At 42.3% G+C, this 21,964-nt stretch overlaps 1 protein-coding gene across 2 annotated transcripts in view; it reads right to left on the bottom strand.

Annotated features, from left to right (window-relative positions):
- The window catches only part of myo3a (myosin IIIA), a 76,535-nt gene that overhangs the window by 13,814 nt on the left and 40,757 nt on the right, over positions 1–21,964 (bottom strand). The window contains exons 8-28 of one of the 2 annotated variants that reach the window (XM_045710934.2): positions 20,924–20,989; positions 20,294–20,449; positions 18,371–18,412; positions 14,491–14,590; positions 13,091–13,207; positions 11,699–11,803; positions 11,486–11,569; positions 11,111–11,313; positions 10,156–10,254; positions 9,916–10,030; positions 8,443–8,569; positions 7,292–7,502; positions 6,915–7,062; positions 5,322–5,475; positions 4,696–4,784; positions 4,361–4,490; positions 3,324–3,418; positions 2,839–2,883; positions 843–926; positions 278–483; positions 22–133 (exon numbers count right to left, since the gene is read on the bottom strand). In XM_045710934.2, coding sequence (XP_045566890.1) covers positions 22–133; positions 278–483; positions 843–926; positions 2,839–2,883; positions 3,324–3,418; positions 4,361–4,490; positions 4,696–4,784; positions 5,322–5,475; positions 6,915–7,062; positions 7,292–7,502; positions 8,443–8,569; positions 9,916–10,030; positions 10,156–10,254; positions 11,111–11,313; positions 11,486–11,569; positions 11,699–11,803; positions 13,091–13,207; positions 14,491–14,590; positions 18,371–18,412; positions 20,294–20,449; positions 20,924–20,989 — 2,488 coding nt within the window. The remainder of the gene's footprint in view (positions 1–21; positions 134–277; positions 484–842; positions 927–2,838; positions 2,884–3,323; positions 3,419–4,360; positions 4,491–4,695; positions 4,785–5,321; positions 5,476–6,914; positions 7,063–7,291; positions 7,503–8,442; positions 8,570–9,915; positions 10,031–10,155; positions 10,255–11,110; positions 11,314–11,485; positions 11,570–11,698; positions 11,804–13,090; positions 13,208–14,490; positions 14,591–18,370; positions 18,413–20,293; positions 20,450–20,923; positions 20,990–21,964) is intronic. The other variant, XM_082970717.1, reaches the window with a different exon arrangement.

Here is a 21,964-nt window from a genome sequence, read left to right as displayed (position 1 = left end):
ACTCCATGAATGTGACCTTACTTTCGTTTTGCCCAGGACCCAATTTTCCAGTTTGGTTTTTTCCAATATAGCTGCACAAGTCTCTGGGCTCGCTTCCGGCTCCTTGTGCGCATGGAAAGCCAGTATGTAGTACCTGCAATAACCAATACTAGACTTACCAAACCATTCCTGCACACTATTAGCCTAAAACCCTCAAAATGAGTTTTCCATTCTTCTAGTCATTCACAAGCAATAAGTGGGAGCCTATGGAGTCTTTTCTATGATTAGGATCACCAACCTGTTGACGAAGTTGGTGTAGAGGATGCGGTGAGAGTAGCCCTGCCGGCGGATCTTAGCTGTCTCCAGGACGCCCGTGTAACGCAGCTGCACCAGCACCTTCTCCCGGTCAAACTTACTGGCCTGCCGGTCATTGTTGGGCTTGATGCAGCGCACAAAGTGGGGCTGTCCCGCCACCATCTTGGACAGCAGGTCCATTAGGGAATACTGGTGAATGAAGAGGCAGGAAGTGAGTTAGTTTACCTAAAGCATCCAATCAAAACCAGTGTCCGGGTAAAGACCTGAATAAGATGAAAATGCCTATTCTTGAATTCCTGTATGAGAAGACATATTTAGTTGCTTTCCTTTCTTGTGTAAACCAGTATTTATAATCTAATTATCCAGGGGTACTGGTACAACGCCAAGGAGATAAATAGGTACACATTACATGTCACAGTATGCAAATGTGCTGTACTACCAGTCAGTTTATCAACAGAGCTGTACTACCATTCAGAGCTATACTACCAGGGTTGGGGATAATCTATCCACTCAGTAATGTAGGAAGTGATCAAGTGAGACATTCTTACTCTGAAGTAGGAGGCTACTGTCTGTGTTCTCATGTTGGTAGACTCTCTGGGATGGTGGGTGGTCTCTCCAGTTCCAGTATCACCCTGGACACACAAAACACTGAGTTTATCAAAAGGATTCACCACAGGTTTATGGTAGGTGTATTTGTTGAGTTATATCAGTGAATATTGAAAACAGTATTATATATAGTATAAAATACTATGGGCCAGTTTCCCGGACACAGATTAACTTCAGTCTTGGACTTAAAAGCCATGTCATTGGAGATTCTCCATTGAAAATGATGTTAAAACCAAGGCTTAATCTCAGTCTAGGGAAAACTGGCCCTAAAAGATGTTGTAGAATATGACTTTTTTTTAATTGACTGAACGGTACGAGTATAAAATCATTATGGATTGGAAGTTATTCATCAATGTGTAATTAACATGAAAAGCAATGATGTGTTAGATGAGGGCTCTGAACCCCAAAATACTGTCCTGTGAATAACAAATAGGTAACAGCCTGAATTGGGTATCAACATTCAGAAGCCTTATTACCCCAATCATCTGTGTATCGTATTTTTTCATGGAATTCTCTCTCATTTTTGTTGTTGTGTGAAAATCACAAATTTTTGAAAATCACCAATCACCGTTTGAATATGTACTGTGTGATCGAGAAGCAAGAAAGGCGTGTGTTTTTTTTCTGGGGTGAGAGTTAATTTCCGAGAAGAAGGCTGCAAGAGATGCATAAAGAGGAAGCGTAAACAAACAAGAGCCAAGTTAGGAATCAAGTTTGCATAATGACAACTTGTTTTAAATGTTTAATGCTGAGTATTGACTTCAGAGGTACGAAATTAGACGTTTGTGACAAAGGACAGTGACCACTTGATCATAAGAGAATGTATGTGTTAAGTCAGTTTGTTTCAACTGGCATTGCTAGATATGGCATGGATTATAAGGATTTTACCACAGAGGAACTAGCTATTTTCCTGCTTATGATCATTGGTGAAACTGACAATTAAAAAAAATCTAGACACACTTGAAAATCAGTGGGACTTTTCTTATTCCATAAAATGCACTCTGAGAATTTCAAACAATGTTCTCAATAGCAGAGTAATAAGGAGAGCGCATATTATACATGCAAAGATATGCTAATCTGGGACACTGCCAAATACGAACCTTGAAACATTGCACATGAGTCACATTGCTCACTAAAAAGCAACAGCACTGACAAACCATACCTTTACACCATGAGTCTAAAACATTTCTAAAATCACACTCTCACTCTCATGACTACAGGAGGAGTCTTTGATGTGCTTTCTTAGGCAGAAATGTAAAATATGCAGATGAATGGAAATACATTCATGTACTCATCAAAGACAGTTAATTGCCTGGTTTAGCCTCTGCCAATAGCCCTGAGGTATACAAATTGGTTTGACAAAGTGGGAATTGTGACTTCAAAAAATGCAACCTTCCTCTTCCCCTAACAATCAGATTAGTATGGGGTACTGGAAAGTAAAGGGTTGTGCCCTTTTTGTGGGGAAGATACGTTCTAGGGGTAACTTTAGGTTGTTATGCAGAAATACAACAAACAACTTTAAGTTGATAATGTTATGACTTCAATCTCTTACGAGTGCGTGAAGGGCACATCCTCAAAACTAGTCAATATCATGAGGCGTGGTGTCATAAACAGAAATAACCCCATTAAAACAAGGTAGATGAGAAAAGATCCAAATTACCAGTCGTACGCACATGAAAGCCTCTCCTTCAACATCTAATCAGACAATCAATTCACTCTGAGGTTCTAAGGAAAATCAAAAAGACTGCTTATGCAGCCAAACTCATAGATTCTCACTCGCATCTATCGGAAGGGAAATACGAAAGGATAGGAACTGGACGAGCCATGAAGAAAAACAAACGTAAAACGACTAGTCTTATTATTTCCTAGGGGTGGGTAGATGGTTTGCCATACAACATAGATACAACATAGATACAACATAGACAGAGAGATTGCCATTACCTCACAGAGTGACATACTAGAACTGAATAACTTAAGCACTCCCATCTTTACAAGGATAAAAGAAGAGAGAGACAGGAGAGACAGAGAGAGAGAGAGACAGGGGAGACAGAGAGAGAGAGAGACAGGGGAGACAGAGAGAGAGAGAGACAGGGGAGACAGAGAGAGAGAGAGACAGGGGAGACAGAGAGAGAGAGAGACAGGGGAGACAGAGAGAGAGAGAGAGAGAGACAGGGGAGACAGAGAGAGAGAGAGAGAGACAGGGAGAGTCAGAGAAGACACACAAGGTTAGTTTGTCTGAAAGAGAAAGCGAGACTGAAAAAAGAGGCAACATTATTTTTCCAAAGATTTGTGACATGGAATTACAGAGGACACTTAGCGTTACTGTATTGGAAAAGGGAAGCAAGAAAGGCAATGCGACAGAACTATACTATACTTTGTTTGAGTGTGTATAAAGGAAAATAAGTTAGAACATTTTATACCCGTACCTTGGCAAAGTTCATGGTGCGGTGAGGGTGTGCTGGGGTGCGAGGCATGCTCATGAGTGTGTTCATCCCTTTACCCTTTGTGTGGGCCAAATTACCTAGAGGATAGAGAGATAGCGGGAGAGAAGTTGAGGACAAATGGACAAGCTACACCACACTTTCAAAGAGGAAAGAGTTAGTGAGATAACTGGCAATCAGCGCCTTCATGGAAAAACAAAAAGGCAGTAGTTAGACATGCAAGTGGACATTTATATTTAATATAACCAAATCAAGTTGTACTAAAATGGAAGAAGGTGGAGGGAATATGTGGGAGAAATAAACAAAACAAGCTTGACCCCATAGAGCAAGTTACTCTAAAGAGGGAAGATTCCAAGTTAGCAAATTCATCAACAAACATAGCCAGAATTTCCATGTTACTTGATAATGTCAGGTGTATAGCTATAGGCCAATGCTATTTCAATAGCACACAGCTATAGAGAAGCGGACTCGCTCTCTGCTAATCTCTCCAGTAGCGTGCTAGCATGTCATCGTGTTAGCTTTCATGAGGGCAGTAGGGATGACAGTACAAAGGGGGGAGGAGAGGTTGCCGTAGCTCAATAAAACAGCTTCAGGGGTATATTAAAGAGTGATTATGGGATTGCTGATTGGATTTGGGCTCAGTTGGCCGCGTCCTCTGCCTATGAAGGGTACTCACGCTGCACAGACCAGCTTGTCACAACAACAACAGGCCGCACTGAAAAAAGTGACATGGACCGGTTTTCTTTGTTTCTTTGGCATTTAGCATTTCAATTTAGACAAATAAACACATTTGTTTACATCAGCATTCATTTCTTATAAATATTGAGGTTGTTACGATATAATATTTGAATAATCACCACAAGGCCAGTCTGGAGAGAGTCAGATGGGAATAAAATCAATGCCTTGCTTGACAAGAAAACTGTCAATTTGAGAGACTACCTCAATTATGACATACAAAGTGAAAACATAGGTTAGTTGATTGCGCTAAAAGACAGAGTTGCTATTAGGTCATGTGTGTTTACCTGTTTTGGTGAGCGGGTGGGTGACCAGTTTGCGAATCAGCTGATTTTCTGACGACCTCAGCAGAAGAACAATATCTGCCGGTAGTGTATCTCTGTTCTTAGAGAGGAAGCCTGCAGCGTTGTAGATCACCTAAACATGAATCAACAGAGGGGGTAAGAAGAACTGTATGCACAAACACGGTTTTACAACAAACTCAGCTTATTACACCTGCTACTGTTATTCACATTTAGGGTTGGGGTTTCCCATATCCTGTCTTTTTTTTCATTATTATTGCCAACTCTAAATATTTGACCTAAAACATTTATTTGATGTATTAGACAGGAGGCCTTATAACCTTTCCAGCATAGTGATGAATTCCAAAGCCAAGGTCCACCCTTTTTGGTCTCCAAAAGTTTTTGGATTTCAGGTTATCTTCAAACTTTTCTACAATGGACAAAGTTCACACAGGTTAATTAACTAGCAGTCCAAGCCAGATGGCTAAGCATGGAAGCATAATCGAATGACAGAATCAACAAGAATGCATACACATAACATACTTGCAAGGCTGCTAATTATTTAAAAAGCAATGTTTAAACTACTTTTAGGTCCTCTTAAATTAACCTATTGAATCATTCATGACTTGAGTGGATGAGTGGCTTAGCTAACAGGATAAAACTGGTGTACACTTCGTAATAATAATAATATGAATAATCATTTATTGCACTTATATAGCGCTTTTCTAGACACCCAAAGCGCTTTACATAGTAATGGAGGGAGCTCACCTCATCCATCACCAATGTGAAGCAGCGACTTGGGTAATGCACGACAACCAGTTTGTGCCAGAACACCCATTGGGGTGGCCATGATGAAAATGGGGCCAAGTTGGACACTTAACCAGGACACCGATCACTGCTCTTAGGCATTTGGGATTAGATCTTAGTAGCTACACGAGGACTGTGTGAGGACTGTGTGGGGACTTGCCTACAAGGGTCTGGTCGGTGGCTTGGGGAAAACGGCTCTCCTCGTCCAGCAGTGACAGCATGCCCATGGGCTTCTGCAGGAACAGGTCCAGGAGAGGACGGTTGTCCTCATACTCAATCACCCTGGCGTCCACATCCTCATTCAGGTACTCGTCCTATAGGAGAGGGTAAGGGACAGAAAGATTTACATTGGAACGGTGAAGCTGGTTTTGAATGAAACCAAAACCATATCTGACAGATAACATCACCCTGGGTAGGTTGAGTTTAGTTCTTCGTGTTTGGGCTCACCTGATAAAGTCAAGGCCCAACTATGAGTAAGAAACATCACAGAACATACAGTATATGTCTCTCTAGAGGTGAAGCGCAACATTGAAATACAATGTCAAAGCTTTTAGTTAGAGCTGGCGACCCGAGCAACACCGACCATACCGATCACTTATCGCAGGTTCATTATGATAAGTAGCCTTATACTAGAGAAATGTGAAGCTTTAAATGAAATAAGTTTGCTAATATGGGTGATTGTTAATGGAACAATTGATGGCTACAACCATCACACTAGTAGTAGTATAAAAGACAATAAAAAAAACAGTGGTGCACAAACATATCGTTCTGTTTATCGTTATGGCATCAATCCAGGCAATTTATCGCAATATGGATTTTTGTCCATATTGCCCTGCTCTACTTTTATGTAACCGTGTTCACAATGGGAACAGACACACAGACAAACACGCTCACGCATGCACACAAGTCATCTAATATCTAGAACAGAACACAGCATTAGCCTCAGGTAAAGTCATTCTGAATCCGCAACCTCTTCTCAGGACAGTAGGACAACGCTGCTGAAATAACATGCCGAGGAAACAAAACAAAGCATTCCAGAACAACAGAGGGACACAGGCAAGCATCAGAAGAGCTTGTTCCTCTGGGCTTCGCTCTTTATTGTTAGGCTGATAAAAACAAGTAAATATTCTTACTCTCTTCAGGAAGGATGTAGTCTATCAAGAGCCTGATGTTACAATACCGGTATGATTGTTCTGAAGAGACATACATGGTTTTACAGATGTCTTACTGTGCAGAATTTAGTCAGGACATTTTAGGCAAATATACTGTACACTGAGCACTGTAGAAAAAGCCTTGCGTTCTGTACATACAGTACATCTATATATCGGGGCCTTATGCCAGACTTTGCCCTGGGGCGAGACTACGTCCTACACTAACTGTCTTTAACTCCTAATTGACCCTCCTTTGCAATGATTTATGGAACCTCTCTATGGGGTTAGACTAAAGCATTTAACATGAGCAAACCATTCTCTGCCCGAGGCAAAAGCGCACCCCAGAGAGGACGGCTAGGGAATTGTCAACCCTTTCCCCATCGTAAATACAAGCGGAAGGATATTTCACCCTTTACGCACTCTGTTAAAGAGCCAGGTGACAAACGACGATGCATTATCACCATTTAAATGGAAATCAAGTCGTATCCAAAGGTGAAAAGTGCTTTGAAATGCTTCCCTGGAGGCATAGGCACACTCAGATGAGTATTCATACTATTTCCCGAGAGAGACGACTATGTTAGCGACAAGGAGGAATGGGCTACCTGCTCCCAGGCGAAAATGTGTTGGTTGAAGTAGAACTGGATCTGTTCGTTGGCGATGTTGATGCAGAGCTGCTCAAACGAGTTCCTCTTGAAGTTCTCAAAGCCAAAGATGTCCAAGATGCCAATGTTCAGGCCCTTGTCGTCCTCTCTGTCAGGGGGAGATCAGAAATGATTAGGCGTTAAGGAAGAGCATTAGAGACTTTGAGCCGGAGAGAGACAGATCAGGAAGGTTTTATAATGATGACAGTCGTTATGATTAGCAGCTACTAGTGAGGTTTATGTTCATTTACAGGGCATCCGCACACACACACACACACACACACACACACACACACACACACACACACACACACACACACACACACACGCTCTCTTACCCTAGGTGTGTGTCGGGTCGGAGCAGGGTGTTGATGCGGTTGACAATCCAGCTGAAGAGCCTGCCGTATAGGGCCTTGCCCATGGCGTCCCTCACCTCCGTGGCCTTCTCCACCGTGTTGGGCCTGACGATGGTCTCGCCCCGGGCCACTACGCAGTGGGACGTCAGGGCCTCCTGGAGCTCGTCTGGACGGATACACAGCAGCGACGCCGCTGTGGGGAGAAACCCAGGGATGGAAAGAATGTATAGGTACCGGATGTTGTCACCATAGAAACGGCCCTGCGGTATTGACGTTTGCATGTAGATTTGCAGAGACAACACAGAACACATGCACATAAACATGGATATAGACATGCGGTATGGGTAGACAGGCAGCAGGGAGGACATTGTTGGGACGATATACTGTATGTGTATGCAAACATGAACATGATGAAAATGTACACATTCAGAGAGATATCCTGTACATGTACTTTACACATAAACCAGACATAGTAAAAAAAAAAAGTGGTCCTATTGGAAAAGATGCAGATATCCCATATGCGCGCATCAGCAAAACAAAACCCTACATGACACGCTACATAAACAAGGACACAAATCTCAACATACACACAGACATGAACACAGCCGCCCTGACATAGACACGCACATTCATCTTTATCAAAAAGAGACAACACTTCTTCAAACTGCAGCTGGTAAGATAAGATAACTGGCTCTCACACCACGATACAAATGCAAGACCACACTCTTAGAAAAAAAATGGTTCCAAAAGGGTTATTCAGCTGTCCCCATAGTAGAACCCTTTTGAGTTTCATTCAGAACCCTCTGTGGAAAGGGTTTCACATGGAACCCAAAAAGGGTTCTACCTGGAACCAAAACGGTTCTACCTGGAACCAAAGAGGGTTAATTCAAAGGGTTCTCAGACAGGGATAAATTAAAACCATCAAACACAACTAAGTCCCCATGTCAGGCGTGTCAAGCTGAATTTAAAGGGACTGCATGTAAACAGGCTTGAGATACCGTAGTGCTTTATATCGCCAGCGTTCACGCTAGGCTGGCCTCTCTGGAGTGGTAATGGGCATTAGCGGGGAAAGAGGTGAGAGTCATGTTAGCTTTACATCACACCAGGTGCTGGACTGTGTGTCTGTGTCTCACCATTCTCCAGAACTGCTATGTTGGAGATGTTGCTTTTGTCGGTTTGGTGCTCGGAGGCCACAGAGGCAAACTCAATGTCGCCTGAGTTTAGGATAGCAGCCAGAGTACTGTACACACTGCCCAGCTCCTAAGGGTTCAAAATGTGTGATTAAACTTGACCTTACTGTTCAGAATATAACACATTCATACTTTGATACAAAGTCATGGAATACTCATTTGGAGATCTCACCTGAAGGCTTTTTCATAGATTCAGTGGTTCTATTGGAACTACCTAGTTAATAGCATTGGGGCTTGGTAGCCTACAATCTGACAGAATTCCTACATCATACAAACACAAGTCTGTTTGATCCCTTTGGCATCACTGTCACATGCCGTGTCCTAATGTCACTATACTCAGACTGACATGACACTGACAAGCTCGTAATAACTCTGCTCTCTCTTGATGGGGAGCTGCTATCCAAAAGCTAGCACGGTTTAAAACACCTCTCCCCCAATGGGAACTACTTGTTTGTGTGTATGTACTGACATGTAGGTGTTACTGATAGATGCACACACACACGCACGCATGCACGCACGCACGCACACGCACACACACACACACACACACACACACACACACACACACTTCATGTTAATGTTTTTAAATGTCTGTAAATTGAAAAGTATTTTGTCTGTAATGTCTTTTCCGTTTTGTGCCGGACCTCAGTAAGACTAGCTATCGCCATTGGCGTCGGCTAATGGGGATCCTAATGAATCAAAATCAAATCAAAATCCATTTAATCCAAATCAGAGATGCACTTTAGATACACCTTGTCTTTATGTGCAAGGTAGACAGGAGAATGGGAGGTAGCCATACTAGCAGAGTGGTTAGCGATTATAGTGATTTCACTGTACGTACGATAAGTACTATTGACTTGTGGAACCCAGAGGCTATCAGTTATTTACAGCACTTCCTTGGGCTTCATCAGTGTCCATGTTGCTAAATGCAAACTGTACAAGGCATCATGCCACAGTCCACACTGACTCATATGACAGCTAAGAACAACACTGGAAATCATTCTCTTGACCGTTCAACCAGAATGGGCCTCTTTTCCTGGAACTGTTTCATGGTCATTTGCAAATTTCACATCAGTTATTGCACATTAGTACTTTTTTTTCTCCTTTGAATTCCTCATTTATTAGAATTTCCCCTTTTCACAGCCAAGGCAATAAAATAGGAGCCATTTGTGACGAAACATACATACATTTTTATATATATATATATATATATATATATATATATATATATATATATATATATATATATATAAAGCATCATGACATGGCAAAGACACTCTCCACATAGAGAGCAACCTAGTAAAATATCCTCCAGGCTTTAACTGAGAACGGTTATGTGTGTAACCTTTGGACAGGATGTTGGTTTTCTTTGCTTTAGGAATCAGCGATGAACCCAGTGTACTATAGTGTATGTACCTCCAGGGTAAAGCCGATGACTTTGAAACACTGTTCCACCGCGTCAAACTGCTCCTTGTAGAAGGTGTTGTTCACTATGTCAGGGCCCAATTTAATGTGCTCGTTCAACAGATATCTGGGACAGAAGAAAGGAAAATAAACCACAAATAAGGTCATGATTGGTGGGGTAAAGGCAGCAAAGTAGGGTATTTGGGAAAGTATAGGGTTACGAGAGATAGGACGGTTAATTGTGGGACCTACTTTGGGGTTTTGCTGTCTGATAGCTTGTAGTGGGCAAGCTTCTTCCGCTCAGCTAAACCAGCGTAGATGTAGTAGAATATGTGGAAGTTCTTCTCACCTCTGTGAGGACAGTCACAGGACAGGTATATGTCATCACGTGAATATGTTTGACGATTGAAACACAAAGAACATTAATCCCATCCGAGTCTGTCAGCTGTGGTTGCCTAAGATTACCAGAAGCCTATTTACAATCCCATAAAAAGCCAAAGACATAGTAAGATGTACTCAAAAACACATAATTGGCAAGCAACCAAGCTAATCTAGACTGCTGTGTTAAGTCAGTTGTGATAGACTGTCATCAGTTTTAAAGCTATTTGTCATGCAATACTTATCACATCCGATTATAGGCTTCATGATGGTCACATTTAAACCACTCATTTTAACATAATTTTATTCCCCCCTCATATATTTTTCCATTCCAGAAGAAAACTGACTTTTGGCACCTAAGACAATATAACCCCATGAGAGAAGTGACACATTGAATCTAGGCAGTAGGTACATAGTTAACTGACAGACAACATTACTCTCAGAGAGCGGACCGATCCTTCACCCTCAGTCTGAATTTATTTACCAAGAGCAAAATGTCACCCTTTGAAGCCCCAATGAGGAGACATCGACAGCTAGAATCTTTGATCAAACAGGAAATAAGCTATCCACTCTCACTCGACCCTCTGCACTCCCTGGTCATGGGATAATACAACAGGAGCAATAAACGGCAGTGGGAAGGCACTTCCAGAAATTATAGAAGTAATGACTTTTGAGCAAATAGATAGACACGCACATTAATTGGCCACAATCGTAATGTTGTTGTCATGCGAAAGTCACAAGAATTCCTTATACGTATTACATGAAGGCTATGTGCCAGTCAGATGAGGGCCGTATGAATGCCTTAGTGAAGCTGTCTGAGGGGTCTTACGTGGCCTGATGGACGACGCGGGATTTCTCCAGGAGGTATTCTGAGATTTGCGCTCCGACAACGGTCCCCCCGCAGGTAAACTTCATCTCCAGGTATTTCCCGAAGCGGCTGGAGTTGTCGTTGATAGCGGTGCATGCGTTCCCAAAAGCCTCCACCAAGTTATTGACCAATAGGATCTTCTCTTGGAGGGATCGATTATTGGCCTGCAAAGATGTGGACGATCAGCATGAAAACGTATCATTTTAAACGATGAGTAACAATAAAAGCATGATCTGCAATGGTGCACTGTAACAGGCAGAGTATCATGTTTGCTGTCACAAGTGAACACGAAGTGCCGTAATTACATTCTATGTCATTCTTACGACCGTATCTCACCTTTCCAAGCACTGTGAGCTGCTCGACCAATAGATGGGCGCTCTCTGTCTTTCCTGCACCACTCTCTCCACTGATAACAATGCACTGCACAGAAACAACCAGTCCCCAGTTACTATGGTATTCTGGTCTACTGACATGTTGCTATGCTTGTACAGCAACATAGTGGAACATAGTGTATCATTCATACATTACAGTTGACACGGACTTGTGTACCTGGTCTGCGTTGTAAGACACCATGGACTGGTAGGCTATGTCAGCGACAGCAAAGATGTGTGGCGGGTTCGCGGTGCGTTTCGCTCCTATGTACATCTTTGTGTACTGTGCAAGGAAAATGATAAGGCACATGTAAGGGGATTACATTTGAATTTGATACCAACAAGTTAGCTACACTATACGCAGCTAAAATGGGCTGAATCAAATACAACAACTTTCTAGCTGCCTTCTAGTATAGCAAAAAGATAAAGAGATTAAAGACGTGCTCTGGAACTTTGGAGCATAATATGTATTTATTTTTTTAAACCTCCCTCTTTGAGCTGGATGTGTCATTGTGTAGTTCATACATGCCTAATCTATGAGCATAATTATGATCTTACATCAATTAGCCACGAAATCCCTAGTTTGAAAGCGACTGTTTTCTGGAAGATATGCCATTTTCTTTAGATTTTCCCACACGTGGGCCAGCCCCCTAGCAACTCGAGTTCAACCAATGAGCTTCAGCCCCGCGCCAATTGAGGGACAGCTAGCAAGAGGCACATCATGCACACACAGTAGAGCGAGAGTGAGCCATTTACTTTATGTTCATATTCCTTTTATTCATTCTAATTGTTGTTGCATTGTTGAGAAGGAACCAGCAAGTAAGCATTTCGTTGGACGGTGAACACCATGTGTATACCACACATATGACTAATAAAACTTGGCGTGGTACCACTTTTGGCTCGTGAGCGCTACTTTCAGAACTATTTTCAGAACTACTGGCTAGAAAGTAAACAAAAGTACCGGAGAATCTCTTCAAGCAATTTCCAAATGTGTTTATTCCTATTATAGTGATCTTAATCAATGGTCCTTTCATGCGTAGTTTGGTCACAACGGTGCTAACAGCCGATTCGATATTCTCGGCTATTTCATCTGCAGCCATCCCAGAGTGCAGTGCAGTTGCTACTATTCTAAGTAATGACTAGTTTAATTATGTACAACATGCCACAATGGACAATATAACTTAACCATAGTATCGCGGCATTTTGTCTTGAAGGGTTCAATTCCAAAAACATCAGCAGTTCAGTAAGACAAGCAACATTTTTCCAGAACTGCATAAACTCTAAAAAGAGAGGTAGTGAAGAAACCGTGTGATAAGTGGAACAGTGTGGCCAGTGAAGAGAGAGAGAGAGAGAGAGAGAGAGAGAGAGAGAGAGGGAGAGAGAGAGAGAGAGAGAGAGAGAGAGAGAGAGAGAGAGAGAGCGTGGAAGGGAAAGAGGAAATGGGGCACTGAGGCCCTAATGAGATACGGTCGGGTACATTCAGTAGTGTCTGTTTGACCACATTAACACACACGCTCGCAGGAATACACACAGACAGACAAACACACAGCGCACACACAAATACACACACCTGTGGGCTATACAGCTCCATCTTGTGAAACGGGTTAACTGCAATGAGGATGTCTCCAACGTAGGTATAGATCTGGTCCTTGGCATAGCGCCTCTGAAGCTGCTCTGTGACTGAATTCTGGGAAGAGATCAAACGTGCGCATTCAGTATTGTGACATTCAAAGGTAATAATTGATGTTTGAAGAGACGTCATCACAGTATTTCAGTATCAATTGACGAGGGCCTCGGTTTAGAGCAATGAATACCGAGGAAACATTGCAGTAAGATTAAACACTTATTAGGATTGCTTACAGTATGCTGGCAAATTGGCAATATATCTGTCAGTGTAAATAAGCATTAACAACGTAACAAATGTACACTGTCATTTTTTACATGAATATGAGAATCTGGACTCAGTTCCGTTCATCATCTCCACCTTGATTCCATTAGGTATTGTGCTGAGATCATACATTCTCTTTCCACCCCCTCCCTCGACCCAGACTAGGTAATAAACAAAACCAGCCATGTAGAAGAATGGGCAAAAATATCCCAAGGCGACTGAGCAATTTGTATGTTTCAATATGTCAATGGAGCACCCAGCTTTGATAAATCACCCTAAATGTGTTTGGTACAAATATTGCTATTTTGCTTCTATATTCATTTAATACCGGTGTAGAGACTAGAGGGAAGTAATTCTGATAGGAAACACTGTCCTAACCTAAACTGTGGGTGGTTATTAATAACCTACACTCAGAAAAAAATGGTGCTATCTAGAACCTAAAAGGGTTCTTTGGCTGTCCCCATAGGATAACCATTTAAAGAACAATTTTGGGTTCAAGGTAGAACCCTTTTGGGTTCCAGGTAAATCCCTTTCCACAGAAACCCAAAAGGAACACAAAAGGGTTCCATCTGGAACCAAAAAGGGTTCTCCTATGGGGACAGCCGAAGAACCCTTTTGGAACCTTTTTTTCCAAGAGCGTAGGTCAGGTATGGCAGCTTTGATGGGGATAGAGGCAACAAAAAAACGGAACTCATCATGAGGGGCTGCAGTGGCTCATGGGTCTGTGTACCCACATCCATACCCACACATGCAGTCAGAGCTGGCCCTAGCCTTTTGGGGGCCCTAGGCGGTAAAAATAAATGTTGCTTCCGTTTTGGGAAATATATCCGTGGGCCTACAAAATGGAAAGTCGGCCACCAGTTACCCCCCCTGACCTGACCTAGTTTATTAATACCGAGTGAGAATAAATATAACCACCTTGACACTGATTAACACAAAGCCGACTCCATTTTTTTGTGTGGATCTGAAAGGATTGGCTAGATTTGAGCAATTTGGCTAACAATTCCACCTATCGGCTAACGGGAAGCTATTACCGTGTTGATAATACATATCCGATATCTTCAGCCAATTTAATCTCTTACCTCATCAAGTACTTCCAGGGTGACAAGGTCATCCACTTCGTCGGGGGTGGGGCTTGATGACATCATTTGACCACCTTTCTTGGTGTGGATGCGCTCATGCCTACAACACAGGATGCAATATAAAGTCTAAAGCAACTAGTTGCATCTAAACAACTAACTTATAACAACAACATAGTTGATAAGTGATTGCAGTAGATTAATCCAGCATTTAACAATGGCTTCACATAACATTCCTCTATTTTGTTATTTTCTTAAAAGTGCAATGCCTTGACTCTTTTTTCTCTTTTTACTTTCTATCTACTTAAATTAAACAAATCTCCCACATAAAATACTACAGTTTACTATAGAATACTACAGTACTTACTATAGAATTCTGTAGTAAACTGTAGTATACTGTAGAATACTATACTACACACTTTAGTATTCCTCGATCATGTGTAGTACTTACTAAATCATTTTGTAGTATACTGTAGAATACTATAGTAAATACTACAGTATACTAGTTTGCAAAAACACTACAGTCCGCAAAAACAATGCAGTTTTTTAAAACTATATTACAGTATTTAATTTGCATATACCCTGCCCATTCTCCTCCCCCCATATTAACATTTGGACCACCCATAAGTGAGAAACCTATAGTACATTCCAATATAGACCATATTGTGTTCCATACAAATTATAGACAAGAGCAGAAGCACTGAACTATCTGTTTAGACCCCAGTCCTACATACCTACAGGTTATGGAACATTTGATCTTTTAGTATTTCTCCAGTAGGGTTCCTCAAGGAGAAAGACCCCATTTCTATGTCATAGATAATAAAACAAAAACATTTTAGTAAATATTACAGTAATGTCCCCAAAAACACTACAGTAAATAATAAAGTATACTACAGTCCGCAAAAACACTAGAATAATTACTATAGTAATACTACAGTATTTATACTATAGTATTTTTTTATGTAACTGAGTCAATCTAGATTGAATGAATCTAGATCAGGAGTCTCCAAACCCTGTTACTGGAGAGCTAAACTGTAAACTGTAAACTGTAAACTGCCATCCTGTAGGTTTTCTCTCCAACCCCAGTTATAACTAACCTGATTCAGCTTATCAACCAGCTAATCATTAGAATCAATCAGGTGCACTTGACTAGGGTTGGAACAATAACCTGCGGGAGGTTAGCTCTCCAGGAACAGGGTAGGAGAGCCCTGATCTAGATCTCTTCAAGCTGTGCTTCTACACTAGCTTTTTGCCCACGATGACAATTTAGCTGCATGGCTATCCAGTCCCTCCTCTCCTGTTTGTCCTTTCACCTCTCTTGTATGTGACTCCAAGCAAGCGTTTACCTCCCCAGGCGGATAAAGGTTGAGGCTGACCACAACAGAGCTTGACCAACTCTTAAACAAATAAATTGTTGGTCCCCACTGATCCTATTGTTATTGTGTCTAACTGGCTAGTAGCTCCTTTTCCTGTTTTTTCCTTCCTTGCCTTGAGTGGTGCCACGACATGTCGCAATCCACGCTGTCTGACTCTACTGGCTGATTGTGCTAAACCTGATTGTAAAATGGTGCTGAACATTTTATTTTAACCTTTATTTAACTAGGCAAGTCAGTTAGGAACAAATTCTTATTTTCAATGACGGCCTAGGAACAGTAGGTTAACTGCCTTGTTCAGGGGAAGAATGACACATTTTGACCTTGTCAGCTCGGGGATTCGATCTTGCAACCTTTCGGTTACTCGTTCAACACTCTAACCACTAGGCTACCCTGCCGCCCCTTGGCTGGTGTTTTTACAAACATTTTCCAATCCACGCTCGACCAGCAACACATGCCAGTATTGTGGAAAAACTCAGTAATTATACCAATTCCTAAAGCATCTAATCCCTCTGTGCCGAATGACTACCACCCTGTCGCCTTGACATCCTTAGTAATGAAGTGCCTTGAGAAGATTGTGAAAAGTAATGTTCTCAGCTCCACCCAGAAACTCCTCGACCCGTTTCAGTTTGCTTATCAGCCCAGCAGATGAGTTGACGATGCCATTCTTACTCTCCTCAACATGGTCTACAGGCATCTAGAGGATGTACTCTCCTTAACATGGTCTACAGACATCTAGAGGGTGTACTCTCCTCAACATGGTCTACAGACATCTAGAGGGTGTACTCTCCTCAACATGGTCTACAGACATCTAGAGGGTGTACGTCTCCTCAACATGGTCTACAGACATCTAGAGGGTGTACTCTCCTCAACCTGGTCTACAGACATCTAGAGGGTGTACTCTCCTCAACATGGTCTACAGACATCTAGAGGGTGTACTCTCCTCAACATGGTCTACAGACATCTAGAGGGTGTACTCTCCTCAACATGGTCTACAGACATCTAGAGGGTGTACTCTCCTCAACATGGTCTACAGACATCTAGAGGGTGCCAAATCCCCTGTCAGAGTTTTGTTTGTTAACTTTTCTTCTGCCTTCAACACAATCCAGCCTTCCATTCTGGCACAGAGACTCATTCAGGACTTCTCCTTAGATTTGGGGCTGGTTTTGTGGCTGTTGGACTTCCTGAGCCAACGATCACAGCGGGTCAAAATAGGTCCCCACGTGGTAGACATACGCACCACCAACACAGACTCTCCTTGTACACTAATAGTTGTACTAGTTCCCATCCTGACAGACACCTCTCTAAGTGTGCTGATGACACTGCCTTGATCAGCCTGTTGCATGATGACGAGGAACACCACGGCCCGGTCCTAAATGACTTTGTAGAGTGGTGTGACGAATCACACTTAGTCCTCAATACCAACAAGACCAAAGAGATGTGCATAGACTTCAGAAAGCGTACAACACCTACCTCTGCAACGTCTATCAGAGGTCAGAACATAGAGATTGTAGAGGAATACAAATATCTGGGTGTCCTCTTGGACAATAAGCTTCAGTGGAGTAAATGTACAGACCTGATCTACAAAAAGAGCCAACAGAGACTGTACTTTCTCAAAAAGCTGGCATCTTTTAATGTTGACTGTACTATACTGACTCTGTTTTACAAATCTTTCATTCAGAGTATTTCAACTGTTTGTAATGTTTGTTGGTTCGGCCACTGTCAGTCAGAGAAATATGCTGACAATGATTATCACCACAGCAAGTAAGGTAGTTGGAGTCAAACAGACAGGCCTGGATGAGATCTTTAAGGTCAGGGCCCTCTGCAAGGCTCACAAAATCATTTTAGACCCAAGCCACCCCCTGTACCCGGACTTTGAACTACTCCCCTCTGGGTGCAGGTATAGGGCACCCCTCGGCAGGAAAAACAGAACTAGACAATCATTTGTGCCAGGTGTGATATCCCTCCTAAATAGCTCGGGCTAATGTTCCTATCCACCCAGTAAGGCCAGCAGGCTAGTCTTTTTTTATTGCTATGTAACTGTTATGAAAATTGTATTGTCAATTTGTTTTGTAATTAAACACCACTTTACATGACAGTGCAACAAAATTTCCCTATGGGGACAATAAAGTCAGTAAAGCTGTGACAATGTCATTTTTCACGCTATTTGATTGGTCTTACGTTGTTTGATTTGTTAAAACATGGGTGTAGGTTGTAAAAACTACAGTCAAAGTTAGACATGGAACAGAAGAAGGAGAAACGAACAACACGTCTACTCTCAAAAGGGTCTAGCCTGACTAAAACACATCTGGAACACAAGGATGACAGTGTCATCCTTAGATGTCGACAACAATCACGTAGACACAGCACAATGACTTGATTTCAGCAAAGTGCTGGGTTGTGGGTAGGCTACAAACTACAGTCTACAGTTAGGGCTTTGATCAGACAAAATAAGTGGGCAGGTAACTAGCTACCCCTACAACCCCTACAAGGGCATTCATATCCCCTACCTGTCATTACTGTCTGTGCTTCTGTCTGTCTTTCCATGATGGCTTAAATGACAGAAATAACATTACAGTTCATAAGCAGGATATGACATGTAGTTGCAGTGGTTGAACTTGATACCTGGGCTTCAGGGGCCCAACATTCAGTCACTGGTCAAACTTTGAGCCTGAAGGTGACCCAATATCCAGCTGATGTGCAATTTGGATTACTGTCTACATCCAAGAAAAGATAATGCCTATCTCCTCCAATGGCAGACAGTTGTGCAACCAGTAGGAACGTAATCGAATGTAACAGAATGTAAAGTACTGTGTGGAGTAGGTGAAGCTTGAGTTTGAAAGTTACGATGCAATAAATCCACCACATGTTCACATTGGATCACGGCACGGGTCCCTTTTGTAGGTAACAAGTAACATGACTGTACTATAACATGTAAAACATGCAAGGACATATAAGAATAGGTCTACATGGCCAACAGGGAGACGTTATGAAATACATTATGACATTCAAATGGAAGGAGTTTCTAGAATGTTCCATATGTTTTTATTTTATTTGTATTTTATTTCACCTTTATTTAACCAGGTAGGCCATTTGAGAACAAGTTCTCATTTACAACTGCAACCTGGCCAAGATAAAGCAAAGCAGTGCGACAAAAACAACAACACAGAGTTACACATAAACAAACGTACAGTCAATAACACAATAAAAATCAATGTACAGTGTGTGCAAATGTAGAAGAGTAGGGAGGTAAGGCAATAAATAGGCCATAGAGGCCAAATAATTACAATTTAGCATTAACACTGGAGTGATAGATGTGCAGATGATGATGTGCAAGTAGAAATACTGGGGTGCAAAAGAGAAAGAGGATAAATAACAATATGGGGATGAGGTAGTTGGGTGTGTTATTTACAGATTGGCTGTGTACAGATACAGTGATAGGTAAACTGCTCTGACAGCTGATGCTTAAAGTTTTAGAGGGAGATAAAAGACTCCAGCTTCAGTGATTTTTGCAATTCGTTCCAGTCATTGGCAGCAGAGAACTGAAAAGAAAGGCGGCCAAAGGAAGCGTTGGCTTTGGGGATGACCAGTGAAATATACCTGCTGGAGCACGTGCTACGGGTGGCTGTTGCTATGGTGACCAGTGAGCTGAGATAAGTCGGGGCTTTACCTAGCAAAGACTTATAGATGACCTGGAGCCAGTGGGTTTGGCAACTAATATGAAGCGAGGGCCAGCCAACTAGAGCATACAGGTCGCAGTGGTGGATAGTATATGGGGCTTTGGTGACAAAACGTATGGCACTGTGATAGACTACATCCAGTTTGCTGAGAAGAGTGTTGGAAGCTATTTTGTAAATTACATTGCCGAAGTCAAAGATCAGTAGGACAGTCAGTTTTGCGAGGGTATGTTTGGCAACATGAGTGAAGGAGGCTTTGTTGCAAAATAGGAAACCGATTCTAGATTTCATTTTGGATTGGAGATGCTTAATGTGAGTCTGGAAGGAGAGTTTACAGTCTAACCAGACACCTAGGTATTTGTAGTTGTCCACATATTCTACGTCAGAACCGTCCAGAGTAGTGATGCTAGTCAGGCGGGCGGGTGCGGGCAAAAATCGGTTGAAGAGCATGCATTTAGTTTTACTAGCATTTAAAAGCAGTTGGAGCAAGAGCGACATCATTGATATATACAGAAAAAAGAGTCGGCCCGAGAATTGAACCCTGTGGCACCCCCATAGAGACTGCCAGAGGTCCGGACAAGAGGCCCTCCAATTTTACACACTGAACTCTATCTGAGAAGTAGTTGGTGAACAAGGCGAGACAGTCATTTAAGGCAAAGGTCAGTTGAATCCTGAATACATAGTGCTATGTGGGGCCTTTGTAGCTTTTATCTTTCTACCATTGGCTAACAGAGGCCATCTGCATCATGACGGTACCTTGTCTTCCCAGTGGTTCCTATCTGCTGGTTGAGGTCTATGAGTTCCATCAGCTGTTTCTGCAGGATCCTCTCTCGGCCTACAATCTGTCTGATGAACACATGCTGGAGCAAGTCTAGAACGTTAGGCCTCAGCTCAAAGTCCTTGATCAGACATCTGTGGGTGAGACAGTTGGACAGGGAGAATGTTACTGATGCTCTGGGCCATGCAATCAGCTATTGAACATTGTGATATTCTGATTCATGCTTCTATTTTAGGGGGTGAATGGTTTATGAAGAGCAAATTTTAAGAGGATAATAAAGCAAGTATTTTGGCCTGTAAATGAGAGGGAATGTTTACACGTTTGTGCTCTGTAATTAGCAACAACACACACACACAGACACACACACACACACACACACACACACACACACACACACACACACACACACACACACACACACACACACACACACACACACACACACACACACACACACACACACACACACACACTCACACACACACACACACACACACACACACACACACACACACACACACACACACACACACACACACACACACACACACACACACGCACCAACAGACACATAACATACACACACACCCAGCTCCCATTAAACTCACTTGCAGATGAAGTCGTTAAAGTGGTCCGACCACAGCTCTGGCTGGTACAGGGTAGGGGGAGGGTTTCTGTACGGGGGAAATAATCAAAAGATAAGATAAAATGTGAATTACACAGACTGGGAGGAGAACAGAGGCAACGGCTGGGAGCAGGGTGATGGAATGAAATCTTAACACTGTGCTTCATTTCAGACACCAAGAGAAATCTCAACGTTAAACCTGACACTCACAGGGAGAAACTTTAAGGCCACTTGGATCTAAGCATTTTGGTGAAAAACACCAACAAATGATTTCTAACCCAAACAACACCAGGTTGTACTTGCAGAATGCTGACATAAACTTCTAAATGTTGACAGGTGTTATGCCAATCGGAAATAACACAGTTATAAGACATTATACCCATTATGTAGACTTTCTACTCCAATCTCAAAGTAGCCATAACGAATACAAAAAAGTGGTCCTTTAACAAGCAAATAAAGCCAGACACTGTAGTTATCCCCCCAACCCTGACAAGACAAGACCTCGCCCACTAAGGAACAATATAATGTGCTATAATTCCCTGTCCTGTTTAAAGTGGCTCTTTATAAGAGGGTACTTGGCACAGGTTGTAAGAGTTGATATTGACTCGCTAATGCAGCGGGGCCTTTTCACGTCCGCACTGACAGCGATTCATTGCTGTAATGGGAGGGCATACATCTCCTGGTTATCACACTTAGTTCACACCCCATATAGACAGAGTGTGTGTCAGACATTTAAATGGACTCTGTTCTGCCAACGCTCCCACTATTAAAATGAATTCTTATCTGGAAGACAAACAGGTCTGGAGAAGCTGTGGGGAGGGGAGAGTCAAACATCTGCTATCTAGACCTGGATACTGGAGCTGAATGTGGAATCAAGGAGCTGAGAGGAAACAAGGACACATACTGTAGGGATATACTGGTGAGAGACTAAAGGGTTTTGACAATTGTTTAAGGACGCAGCCATCAATATTATTGAGTCAAGATAATATCAGTGGTCAAACAAGCTCGTCATATCTCATACAAT

Source organism: Salmo salar, chromosome 29 (genome assembly GCF_965601325.2).
Source record: "Salmo salar chromosome 29, fSalSal1, whole genome shotgun sequence".
NCBI classification, from domain to species: domain Eukaryota; kingdom Metazoa; phylum Chordata; class Actinopteri; order Salmoniformes; family Salmonidae; genus Salmo; species Salmo salar.
This window is presented reverse-complemented; position numbering and strand designations above follow the sequence as displayed.